Consider the following 12,766-nt stretch of genomic DNA (forward strand, 5'->3'; position numbering starts at 1 on the left):
CCCCGTTAACTGTGGCTGCACAAACACCTGAGGTCACGTACAGACATCCATCAACACCTTGGGGGAAGAATATTATGCAGTCTTATGTTATGCACTGTCTGGTATCTTTTGAGACTGCTCAAGTGACTGCTTTTCCTTTCTTTACGGTAAACAGGTAATGAGCAATGTTCAGTAAATCTGGAAACCTTATGTGGTACTTTTACTACTGTAAACATTAAATGTATGTGCATTTCTATTGAAATCACAGAACATGATAAATAAAATTCATGTTATAGATGTAATGTAATTTTATACAGATTACTGCAATGCAACATTATCTATTATTGTACACGTGCAGTACAATTTGAAGTAATGTATTGGTTTTTACAGTAGACACTCAGGTTTCTGTGATACTGTTTTATTTGTTTCATTTTTTTATATTATTTAGGAGAATTTTAAAGCAGCTATAATATCAATATATTTTACTATTTCATTTAGACATGAATCACACAAGTACTTTTATGTGAGGGGGGATAGGTATAGTTATGAACCCACCAAGATTCGTCAGCTGATGTATTCTGAAGTTCCCTCTCAGCTCAGTGGAGCACTTGTTCTTTTTGCAGAGGATTGTTTTGGGTGGTTTTTTTTGGGGGGTGCAGAACTTTTAGGTTTTGGTCCCATGTCACTTAAAGGTGTAACTATCACCGGGCGTTAGCCTCCTCATACATCAACTGTGAGTAACAGCCAGGCATGTGCATCTTTATCTTTCTAATCCTGTGCTGGAGGTTAACGAAAAATGAGCCTACTGTAAGATTTGTATTTTGGCTCAGCCTTTGATTTAGGTGACACCATAGGAAGAAACCCTGAAATAGTCTTTGAAAACATGATCCTGGTTATGGACACTCTGCACGCTTCTCTGCATCATAGTAGGATTAGTATTTGGAGGAACTTACTATTAGTCAGATGCACAATGTGAAGGAGCTTCTGTTTTTTACAGTATGCTACAGAACTAAAGAATATTTTGTATATCTGACATAAAAGCTTTGGTTGAGTTCAGATGAGTTCTTTTTGGGAAAAAAATAAGACAGTATGCAGTAATTAATGTAATACGAAGGTCTATGCAATTTTTTTCAAGAGGTCATGTTGGTAATAGATTAAAATTATAACACTGGCTAAAGCATTCAATAATTTCCCTTATTCCAGCAAAGAAAAAAGTTTAAAATGTGTAACTTGCTGATTTAGAATTCACATTGCTTCACAATAGCAATTCTGGAGAGTACACTTGTGTGGGAGAGTCCTAGACAAACACAAATGCACACACACACACACACACGCACATACACACACACACACACGAACACACATCCCAGACACAGAACCTGAGCCCCAGTCTTGTATCTTTTTACGAGTGTATGCAGAGATGAGCAGAACCGCACCTCAAGTGAGCACTACCTGAAACTGGAGATGCAGGAGTACCACTGAGGGCTTAGCTTTCATTGGCTTTGTCTTTTTTTGCCCCTCCTGCTTCTTTTAAGCATAGACAGGTACAGGGTGTTAAAATATTACCATACAATGCTCTGGTATTTAGTTTTATGTAATCTCTGTTACTGAAGCCATGTACTTATAGTCACGCAGGAGATGAAAGACCTCATACACTTGCTGGATGCTTTGAGTTTCTCGCCTCTATTTCTCCACTAAGTTTCTGGGGTTTCTATGTGACTTGTGGAATTCAGTGCCTGCTATTAGAGCTCTGAGGATCTTTTTTGTATTTTTATTTTTCATTTTCTTTGGTGGAGGAAACCCACCTAATTTTTTGTTTACTGGGACTGACGATAAATACTTCCACACCAGGTTTGTATTTTTAATGAAATACTTAAAATGAAATGAAATTGCTTTTTTGTTTGCTTTATTTAATTGCATTGTCAACTACTTACTCCCAACACGACTCTATCTCTGTGCCATTATCACAATATGAAAAAAACACACCCTACATTAACATGGTTTACAGTGTAAGTGCAAAGCCGACATTTAATTAATTATGACTTTAAATTCTTACAGTTTTGAAAATATAATATTACAAAATTTTTTTTGTCACAGTTTATCACATTTCTACAATACTAACTGGAACAAATAGGATATTGCTCATAAAAAGCTATGACCAGACACACATGCTGACAAAAGGATTGATTCTGTGGTTACATGGCACAGAATACTCTCAGTTTAAGGGACTGACAGTGTTATTCTCTGGTTTATCTCCGACATTAAGGGGTATTTTTGTGGGCCCAAGATCTTTCAGCTATTTCTCAGCACTAGGACGTGAGAAGGGAGGGGAAGCAGAGCTAACACAAAAGGCAACATTATTCCCTAGCGGATCTGCGCTACATCCTTCTATGAATGGAGTATTGAAAAACATAACACTGGGGACTAGATTATTTTTCATCCCTCATAACTGAGCCATTTGTCCCAGAGTTTCGAGTAGTTTGTTGGTATAGTCTGCAAATGAGACAGCTGAGCTTCCCAAGCGCTGTGCTGGTTTTAATATCCCCACCTCCCAATTGCACTTAAAATGACTTTTCTGTGGGCTTTGGCCTTCTGTACTGATTATCACATAGAAACTTGATGAATTGGTTCTTTGACTGTTGTTCTGTGTTGTCGTGTCACTAATAGCTCAAAGTCTAACACACTGACTGAGTGACAGTAAGTTGAATTTACCTTCATAAGCTGAAGATGATTGCATGTATGTTTTGCAGTGGCTCAAAGTTTTTAACACCCCCTCCTCCCTCCTCCTGCTTTCCAAGAAGCCAAGAGGCGCCCCTGCTGTGTCATCGGGTACCTAAGCGTTTTAGAGGGTTCTAGTGACAGATTGCAGGAAGCAGTGTTTATGCCTGACGATGGGGACCACAGAAAGCAGAAATGTCTTTTTGTGCCCCCTGGGCCCGGAATGTCCACTATCTCGAGGGGCCAATATCAAATTCTGCCCTCATCATCCCCTAATACACATTCCTGTGTAAGGTCAGGGGGAATTCTGTATGAGTGAAGACACAAACAACCTGAGCCTGAAGCGCACACTCTTGTCTTTAAGGGACAACATGCTTCCCATTAACACATGGGACATTTGCACAAAAAAAAAAGTGAAATTTGCAGTACAATGGTTCCAGCCTCAACCTAGAATTTTTATAGCATCAGTTTTCAGTGCAAGATGTGTGTTCATCTTTCATGTTTTTAATGACATGATTCCATTTAGATCTTTTATCTTTCATTGTAAGTAACTGTCATTCAGTTTCAGACTGTTTGTCAGTTGAGTAGAATGTAGAGTATTCAGTGTCTGCCACATCACTATCTAACTCGGATTATTGAGTGATTGTCAGTGAATCCCAGTGTTCTCTGCCGAAAGGAAAATCCCATTTAGAAACACAACACAGGTGCCTGCCTCTGTCTGTAACACAAGCTTTTCCCAGCTGTTGATGATGGTGGGCAGTTTGTTAATGAACCTTCCTCAGCTCTAAAACAGACCTGCTGTAATCCTGATTCTCATGGTGCAGCATTTTACTGTATCCAGGATGTGTGGTGGCCATTTTATGCTTACAAACGTAACTTAACTCTGTGTCCCTGGTGTATTATTGTCAAAAGCAGCATGAGCTGCTGCACATACGCATGTGATTGTATACTGTAAGAATTTCCTTTCAGCTCCATCACATCTACTGGGAGTGATGTGCATCAGATCCGTGGAAATAGTCCTTTTTTGACATTTCCAAAGCCGGGCCCCAGACTACCACCAATCCCCATTACGGCACAGTAACAATAGCTTCAGGCTTCGTCCGAGAAAAGCAATCCAATACTGTAATTAGGCTACTCTGAACCCGAACAGAAATAGTGATTGATCTGTAGTAGAAAAGTGTGTCCTACACCCTATGAGAGAACCTGAGAGAGCCTGAATTTGTTTGTTGCAGGCGGATGGTCAGTCAGGCAGCCATGCGAGGCCAGCGTGCCGTGGAAAGTGAGTGTAGGTGCTGGAACCCGGCTGTTTGGCTCCTGTTATCCTTGCTTGGATCCCTAATCTTGGTGGCCGTTGGTGTGCTACTGCGACTCGGTGAGTGTATGTGCATGCAGGAGAGCGTGTTCGTGTGTGTGTGTTTGCATGCACGCACGTGTGTACTTGTGTGTGTGTTTGGGGGGGTTTAGTGTCAAGGATACAATGTTGCATGTTGGATGCAGTGTACAAATTCTACAACAGGTTATAGCCTAATCAACCATCACGCCTCATCATGTCTGCATCATTGATTATTTATTTCATTATTATTTAAATATTAACACATTTGTGATAAAGGAACATGTGTACTAGCAACATGAGATTTAAATATTATGCTAATGAAATTTTTTGTTTTGGTTTTTGCTCTTGTCATTTTAAAATAAGGGGATGGAAACATTTGCACCTAACTGTATCTATTTATTTAAGTAAAATATAGAAAGATCCAATAGGTAATGTAAAATTGCTTACAAATGGCCAAAGTACAGTTCATAGTGTTATTTTTGGAATACTATCACTGTTAGAGGAAATTATGTGAAATGTATATGAAATAAAATGGGCCTCAAAAGTTTGGCAAACTAACATTTTCAGTAGCAAGTCCTGGATTAAGTACCCAGTTTTTCACATATTGCCCAGGACTAGAGGTTGGTTGAAGATTTACATTGAATTGCAACTTTTATCTGCAGTTATTTTGTGCTGTAATATTCTACAATTCTGATCTCCTTGCTTTTTAAAATCTTAAATATGCTCATGATTTGGATCAAAACTTTAGGGCTACTCATGTTTTGCCTGCTACTCCAGTCAACTGAATACAGTATTTTGAGATGTGTTAGAATTCAGTTAAATAAGAAAAGGTTCCTGCTGCTATAAAGTGAAAAAGAATGGGACCAATAAGTTGACTGTGCATTTGTTCTTAACCACATGTTTGAGGTGTTAATAATGCTTAAGAACTAGGTGTACCTGCAAGTGAACTCCCTGTAGATGAGTGCTTTTGTGTACACAGTTACTGTCTGCCCTCTGCTTATCTGTGATAACCGGATATACTCACTGGTTATTTCCATTGACAGAGCCAACAGATGTACAAGTGTGAGACCTACTAAAATTTTTGTATTTCAATTTCAGGAGACATCAAAATAAACAGAAGGGCTCTACCCAGTAAGTAAAGTACCTTTTACTGTACGTTCAAGAACTGTATCTTATACTGTGGAAATCTGTGTAACGCTGTGACGCTATCAACAGGTCTGTTACCAGTCTCTGAATCTAAACTATGCTGTCGATGTTTATTGAGAGACCTTAATAGAAGAAGCCTGTGACTTGACACACAGTGGATGTGATAGTTGAAAAAAAACTTGCTTTTGTGAATTATTGAAACCTGACATATTAGTTTTCAGGAACCAAAATGGCCTCAATACGTATCCGGAATCATCCTGTATCTTATGGGAAAAGCCCTCTCACCGCAGAAATGTTCTGAATTTAAAACACACGTGACAGCTAAGATTAACACGGATCTGGTGTGTTTTGCATAAAACTAGCAACATGCAGATTAAAAGAAACACATTTCCTATTAAAAAGACAAGAATTAAATAAAGGTGATATGATAGAAAAAACTATTGAATTAGATACCGTATTCCTCCACTCACAGATAAGTACATCATATTTCCTTTAATTTTAAAATGAGAAGACTAAGAATCTGTCGCCGGGATGACGGTTCTGTTACTGAATGCCTACATGCTCACAATGACAACGCTGTTTAGCAGCTGTAATATTTGCCATGTTCATTTGCTTAGTTGAATGTGTTTCGGCTCCCTCGTTCATTTTAAATGGGATGAAAAAAACATTAGAACCACCCCTGCTCATAACGAACCCCAGTACGACACACAGTTGAATTATACCCTTTCTGACAGTTTCAACTTAAAAACTGAGAAACCATAACATTGTAAAAGTCGAATTCATGCCAGAGCGGCTGTATTGGATTGCATTGATTGTACAGGTGAACCTAATAGGTGAACCTAATAAATTGGCGTTGTTATGGCCTGAAAAGTCAGGTCATAACAACGCTTAGTATGATATGATAGAATGTTATATTTTTATCAGTATATTCAATTATTGTCAACTTTCTCTGCTTTTCCTTGCTGCTATCATGGCTATTAACCACTTACCATTTAAAGAGCCAAATTACTGTAAAGACAAAGGTTGACATGTTTCTGTTGTAGTCGATTCAGTACATGCTCTGAACGGGCCTCCTGTTGAGGTGCTATAGCACCCTAGTGTTCTAGTGTTACAGGAAAATAGATTTAGTAGCAATAGTCTACAGTTATAATGGTAGGCCAAGAAACGCCTTTCAGCAAATAATTTGACCATAACCTGTCTGTCTCTCTCTTTCTCTCTCTGCCTTATCTCCTCCTCCCTCCTGTATCAGCCAGTGGGGTGCAAACCCCAGGGAAGACACAGTATCAAGGTAGGCAAGAGCTACCTCCACCTCTGCTCGCATATGATGCTCACACAACCACGTTCATTTGAACCTTGTCTCCATGGTTGGCTGCTTGTCAGTGAAAAGAGATTACTAAAGGCAGTTCACTACCTGGGGTATTTCCCTAATCCTCACTTATTTGCAGTGTATCCACCCACCCCCCTGTATCCACTGCACTCACTTTCAAGGAGTCATGTGGGTAATTGTGTTCCTTGCTAGGAATAGACTATTTCCGTGAGGTTTTATTTCCTGCTATTAATTGTCATTACATTAGAGCACAGGTGGGGAACTTGTGCTCCTCAAGAGCCACAACCCTGCTTGTTTCCCAACTACCTACAGCTGATTACCTGGATCAGGTGTGTTCTTTCGGGCAAAAGCTGGAAGAGCAGAGTGCAGTCGGGGATAGTTGATAAACGAGCAGTGCTGCGGCATTTGAGGAGCGTGGGGTCCCTGCCACTGCATTAGAGGCATGCCAGACAAACACAAACCTGCGTTGTCCACACGGTTGAGCTTTAATAAATCTCATATGTTTGAGTAAGATTGCACAATTATTATCGAATAACCTGAACCCGTTCACCTCATTCGAAGACACATCATGTAGCTGTTTTTAAATTCAGAGATCTAAGTGAATCGGATGGAGATATACTCTGATAGTTAATGTTTGCTTATCTGTCTTTAGTACAACTGGTGAATGGACGTAACAGGTGTGAAGGAAGAGTGGAGGTGCGCTACAATGACTCATGGGGCACAGTATGTGATGACGAGTGGGACATGGTGGATTCCAACGTGGTGTGTCTGCAGCTGGGCTGCGGAGTGGCTGTGGCAGTGGGCACGAGCTCTCAGTTTGGACAAGGAACGGGGCCCATTCATCTGGATAATGTGGACTGCAGAGGAAATGAAACAGACCTCAGCCAGTGCAGAAGTCTGCCGTGGGGTGTTCACAACTGTTACCACTATGAGGATGTGGGTGTTACCTGCAGAGGTAAGGCCTTGCTACAACTTTAAGTTCACAAAGGTAGTGGTGTGTTCCTTCTCTTTTCACGTCAGTTTCTGCTTCCTGTTTATTTTGCTGCTAGAACCTGCAGTGGCCGGGGCAAAAGGTTTCGAGAGTCTGGCTACACCACCCAGGGAGATCTCTAATTTACGTAAGTGCCACTGCTTTTATCTTAATGAGACTAGTGCTGTGCCAGCTTGAGATGACTGATGCATTTCTCTTCAAAAAAACATAGACGCAAACCAACATCCAGGTACAAACATTATCACTTTAAGTCAATAAACTAGGGACTATATGAAAATCAATATGTAAAAATAATGTGAATAACTTGTAAACTAGTAAAACAACAGCATATGTTTGCATATACTCCAGGAGGCCAAACAACTCTATTACTAGCTTTTGACCATGCACCAAATACAGTATATTCTTAAAAACTAATCTTTAGTGATAATTAAGGTATTAGTCATCCACCTCAGGTAGATTTCCATAAAAAAAAAGGACAGATGCGCTCATCATTCATGTAAATATTTCATTCCATTGCAAAAAGGGCTAATAAAGCCTTCTGAACTGTAGAGTACAATGTGTTGTATACTCCGGAAAATTAACTTCAGGTCAGCCTTTCTGTGTTGGATTAGATTTTTATAGAACTGACACACGCTCACATTACGCTGACAGGTGGCATGACTAATTTTACTACATTACATTACTACAAAATGCACGGGCAGGTTTCAATAAAAAAGGAACAATGGCCTATTTTTTCACAGTGTGTGGGTTTAAATTGTGGGAATCTATCTGAAATGAACCCATACAAACATATTTAGTATTATTACAAATATTATGGGAATAGAGGGTGTATAGAGTCACTAAATGTTACACATCACAGGCTTTTCAGCTCAGGAATAAATGTGTTGCTACATACCTGAGAGGCCTCTTTAATTTCAGGCAGCCCTATTGTGTTTTTGTTTTACCTTTGTTGTGGTTGACCCAGCGTTTTATGCCTTGCTTCCTATGAAGATCATGATAGCTAAGAACAGACTCAAGTTTAGTTAACAAATGACGTAGCTGCCTAATTCTTCAGTGACCTTATTAAAACCCACTGAGAATAGAGGGAAGTTTTCAGGATTCAAGCGTTCGTCAAATGATGGACACATGAGAATGTCTGTTGTCTGTGTAAAACATGTTTTACTGTCTGGGCTGAGACCTGCAGGTGATATCTATCCATGCATAGTGCAGTGTGACACCTTAACTTAACAGCATGTTCTCCATAGGCCTACACCTTTCTCCACTATGTGTATCAATTTTCACTGTTTTCAGATCAAACATAAATCCTAAATCCTAGCAGCTACAGTTTTCACCTATACAAATTCCTTTTTCTCTTTCTTGACTTAGGAGATGGCACCATTCGTCTCGAGAGTGGACGGAACCCTTGTCAAGGCCGGGTAGAGATCTACTACCAGGGAACATGGGGGACAGTGTGTGATGATGATTGGACCCTCAACAATGCCCGGGTGGTGTGTCAACAGACAGGCTGTGGTATTGCTGTCTATGCACACACCAATGCCTACTTTGGCTATGGTACTGGCCCAATTCACCTGGACAATGTCAACTGCTTTGGCACTGAGATGAACCTGACTAAGTGTAAAAGCCTAGGCTGGGACAAGCACAACTGTGGCCATCACGAAGATGCTGGAGTCACCTGCACTGGTACCCTGCTCTCAGCATTACTGTAAATTAAATTGTGATGCCAGATTCATTATTATTTAAAAAAAAAAATCACAAATCAAGACGAAAGGTGCTCGAACTGCCAAAGTCTTATGTTTCCATGCTAAAATTAGCCAATTATCAATAAATAGGGAATGCCCGTATATAAAACTTTATGACATAATAGAATACTTTCATATATATTACTCTTAAGACTAGAAATGTGAACCTCCCGGTTGTGCTCCTGGTAAAGTAAACATATTTAAATAACAAATACTTGGTAATGTTGGGATATTGATAAGATAAACTACGAGAGGAGAGGAGTAGTATATATTTAGTATAGTAATGGTATGTAAAAATGTGTGGTAGTGTTAGTAGAAGTTACACTCTACTAAATATGTATTTCCCCCCCCCCCCCGTTTCTTCCCACTCCAGGATCCACTACTATACCTTCTGTGGCCACACAAAACCAGAGAGCGCTCTGGGGAACATTTAACACTACAGGTATTGTGTCATTATACACTAATTATTACTTCATTGCATCAGTCACGTAGTTTTGCTCGAATTCAGTTTAAAAGTAGAAATGTAGAAATGTGCAATTTTGCCAAATGACCAACAGGGTGAGCCATATCTCCCCCAGTTGTGTAATCACCCTGATCATTACAAACAGGGGTTCTGGTACACTGAGCCAGTAAGAAGGTTTCACATGTCTTACATTTTTTCTCCAGCAACAGAAAATGTTCCTGTCACTCAGTCCCCAAGAACAACAACTGCCACAACAGTCGTCCAGGCTAAAGGTAGCAATAATAAACCGATTTGTTGTCTAAACGCAATTTTTACTCATTTATTTAATCACTTGTAGTCACTTGTACTCTAACACTTTAACACTGCAATGCCTGTCTATGTATTTCTGCACAGACAGAGCAGCCATTCGTGTGGTGAATGGTAATAATACCTGCCAGGGTCGAGTCGAGGTCCTCTACAAGAACATTTGGGGGACAGTGTGTGATGATGACTGGGACATGCAAAATGCTGAAGTGGTGTGCAGGCAGATTGGTTGCGGCCCGGCCATTGCTGCCAAGAGCCTGGCCTACTTCGGCTATGGTACAGGTCCCATCCTGCTGGACAATGTGGCATGTGATGGCTTTGAAGAGGCACTGTCCCAGTGTTTCAACCTGGGCTGGGGTCAGCACAACTGTGGTCATCATGAGGATGCTGGGGTCATGTGTGCACGTAAGACTTGATTGGACATCTCTAACATTATGTTGGGTCAAAGCAGGCTCAATTAATCATATTTCTGACAATACATAATGGTTTGAAGAGAGGGAATCTACAATCTGTATCTACAATCACATTTAAACCGTATCTTAAGTCATCAGTTCCACTGAAAGCCTGTAAGTGCTATTCGTCCATTCATTTGTACATGCCCTGCTGAGCTGTCTGTTTGCAGTTCATGACTCTAGTATTCTGAGGAGGAGACAGCTCAGAAAGCAGAAAAATACAAGGCACATCAGTGTAGCTGCATACCCAGAGGCTTCTTTCAGGCTAAATTTAAGCACTATACAGACTTCCCTTTACTTAGATACAATGTCCTTGGTTCTCGGTTTGATGTGACAGCATAAGCATACAGTCCTCATTGCTCTTGAGTAATTCTGGCTTCACCTTATAATCATGAGGAGGAATGAGAATAATGGAAAGTTCTGTATAAGCATCAAAACTGGTACAAAAATCATATTTGATAAACAATGTTGAAATTTATTTCTTTTTCTTACTTCTACCTCTACTTTCACTAGCGTTTGACGTCTACTTTGCCATGGGACGTGACTCAAGGGTAACAGATACAATACCCACTACAACCACCCCTCAACCCTCTGACGGTAGGTTGAACATATTCTCTGCTCAAGAGCAACCCACTTTCTTTTGCACTGATCTTAAAAACTGCTTAGATCATACATTTTTGTTATTTCTTCTGTTTTCTTAAGGAATGGTGAGAGTGGTGGGTGGCCAGCACCGGTGCGAGGGTCGGGTGGAAATATACTTAAATTCAGGATGGGGCACTGTATGTGATGATGCTTGGGACCTCCCTGATGCTCAGGTTGTTTGCCGTCAGTTGGGCTGCGGAAGGGCCTCAGCGGCTCGAGGGGAAGCTTTCTTTGGGCCTGGAAATGGACAAATCCTGCTGGACAATCTGAAGTGCAGTGGTGCAGAATCCTCCTTGAAGCTATGCTCCCATATATCCTGGGATGTGCACAATTGTGACCACTCTGAAGATGCTGGCGTCACCTGCTCGCTGTTGTGATTTCAGCAAAGCTACATTCCAATCATGATCATAGGACTTGTATAAATAATGTAAATAACAGGTTTCAGATTGTTGGAGGAATACTCCATCACCAACAACCTACAAAAATAACTAATATAAAAATATACGATCAAATATTATGACTATCTATGCCTATTAAGCACTTTATAAATAAATATATTGTATTAAATACAATGTACACTGTTTTTAAAGATTTAATACAAGTAAAAACAAAGCTTTTTAATGTTTACCTTGCTTTCTTTTGCCCCAAAAATCTTGAAAATATTTACTGTACATGTATCATTTGATGATGAAGTAAGAATACCATGCAAGACAACTGATTATAAATTATCTGGATAAATGAAGGCACAAGGGAGAACACCAGATCATTAATTCACACCTATGTGTGATAAAATTATTAAAAATAATAAAGGGCAAAACTGAATGCAAGATCATACAAACTTCGACTAATATACTGTATCTCAGCATCAAAAAAATGATTCTGTTACTTGTAGTCTATAAGCCATCATATAAAGAAATGTAACTAATAATCATTTACATGTGAGAAAATAAATGTTATTTTTGTCAATATATGTTTGGTGCAAAAATATGCTTAAATCAGTATATTTGTTTTATTATCCTAAATGTATGCATCACATTCCTTTTTTATTATTGTACAGGCACATGCAAATATGACTACTATTATCGTTATAGAGCAGTTGTGCTCTGAAGTATGCTAACATTAGGTATCTAAAATTATCATAAGTGGTCAAGTATCGTGTAGTTTCAGTGGAAAAAACACTAAAATGTTTTTTTTTTAATAAGTTGTAAGTTGAGTAACGTTTAGCGCATAAGAAGAAGAATGTGTCACGTCTTCTTTTCAAAGTTGCATGTGAGTTTGATTTCATGTTATGAGCTCTGGAGAAGTCATCAAAAGTATTTTCATGGTTATTGCATTTTGTCAAAAGTAAAAGAACATATTAGATGAATGAGATTAAGCTACATAAGAACAAAGGCAAAGTCTTGACTGGAAGCCGCCCAGGTGAGAACTGTGCTGTTTTTCCCTCGATGGTACCAGAGTGACATTCTGGATCATCTCGGATGCTTTTAACGTGACATTTAAACCAAACTTTTCGAATTTATGAATTTAACATTTCTGTACACCTACTATGAATGTAATACACAGAAAAAAGAAACTGTGAAGGCCCAACAGTAAACTAAAAGCTCATTGATCAATGTCATAAACAGCCAGCGTCTACGGGGACGGGAAAGCAGAGTGTCCTGTGTAAGAGGGCG

General features: G+C 39.5%; 1 protein-coding gene across 1 annotated transcript; it reads left to right on the forward strand.

The window, feature by feature from the left end:
• Nucleotides 1-1,600: 1,600 nt before the first annotated feature.
• On the forward strand, nucleotides 1,601-11,992 carry LOC137109089 (scavenger receptor cysteine-rich domain-containing group B protein). The gene is made up of 12 exons (XM_067494480.1): nucleotides 1,601-1,830; nucleotides 3,930-4,069; nucleotides 5,129-5,161; nucleotides 6,426-6,464; nucleotides 7,156-7,458; nucleotides 7,553-7,621; nucleotides 8,860-9,174; nucleotides 9,607-9,675; nucleotides 9,900-9,968; nucleotides 10,090-10,404; nucleotides 10,965-11,048; nucleotides 11,154-11,992. The coding sequence occupies exons 2-12, from the start codon at nucleotides 3,934-3,936 to the stop codon at nucleotides 11,468-11,470; spliced, it is 1,749 nt and encodes a 582-aa protein (XP_067350581.1). The 5' UTR covers nucleotides 1,601-1,830; nucleotides 3,930-3,933; the 3' UTR covers nucleotides 11,471-11,992.
• The last annotated feature ends 774 nt before the right edge of the window (nucleotides 11,993-12,766 follow it).

This window comes from Channa argus, chromosome 24, assembly GCF_033026475.1.
Source record: "Channa argus isolate prfri chromosome 24, Channa argus male v1.0, whole genome shotgun sequence".
Taxonomy (NCBI): domain Eukaryota; kingdom Metazoa; phylum Chordata; class Actinopteri; order Anabantiformes; family Channidae; genus Channa; species Channa argus.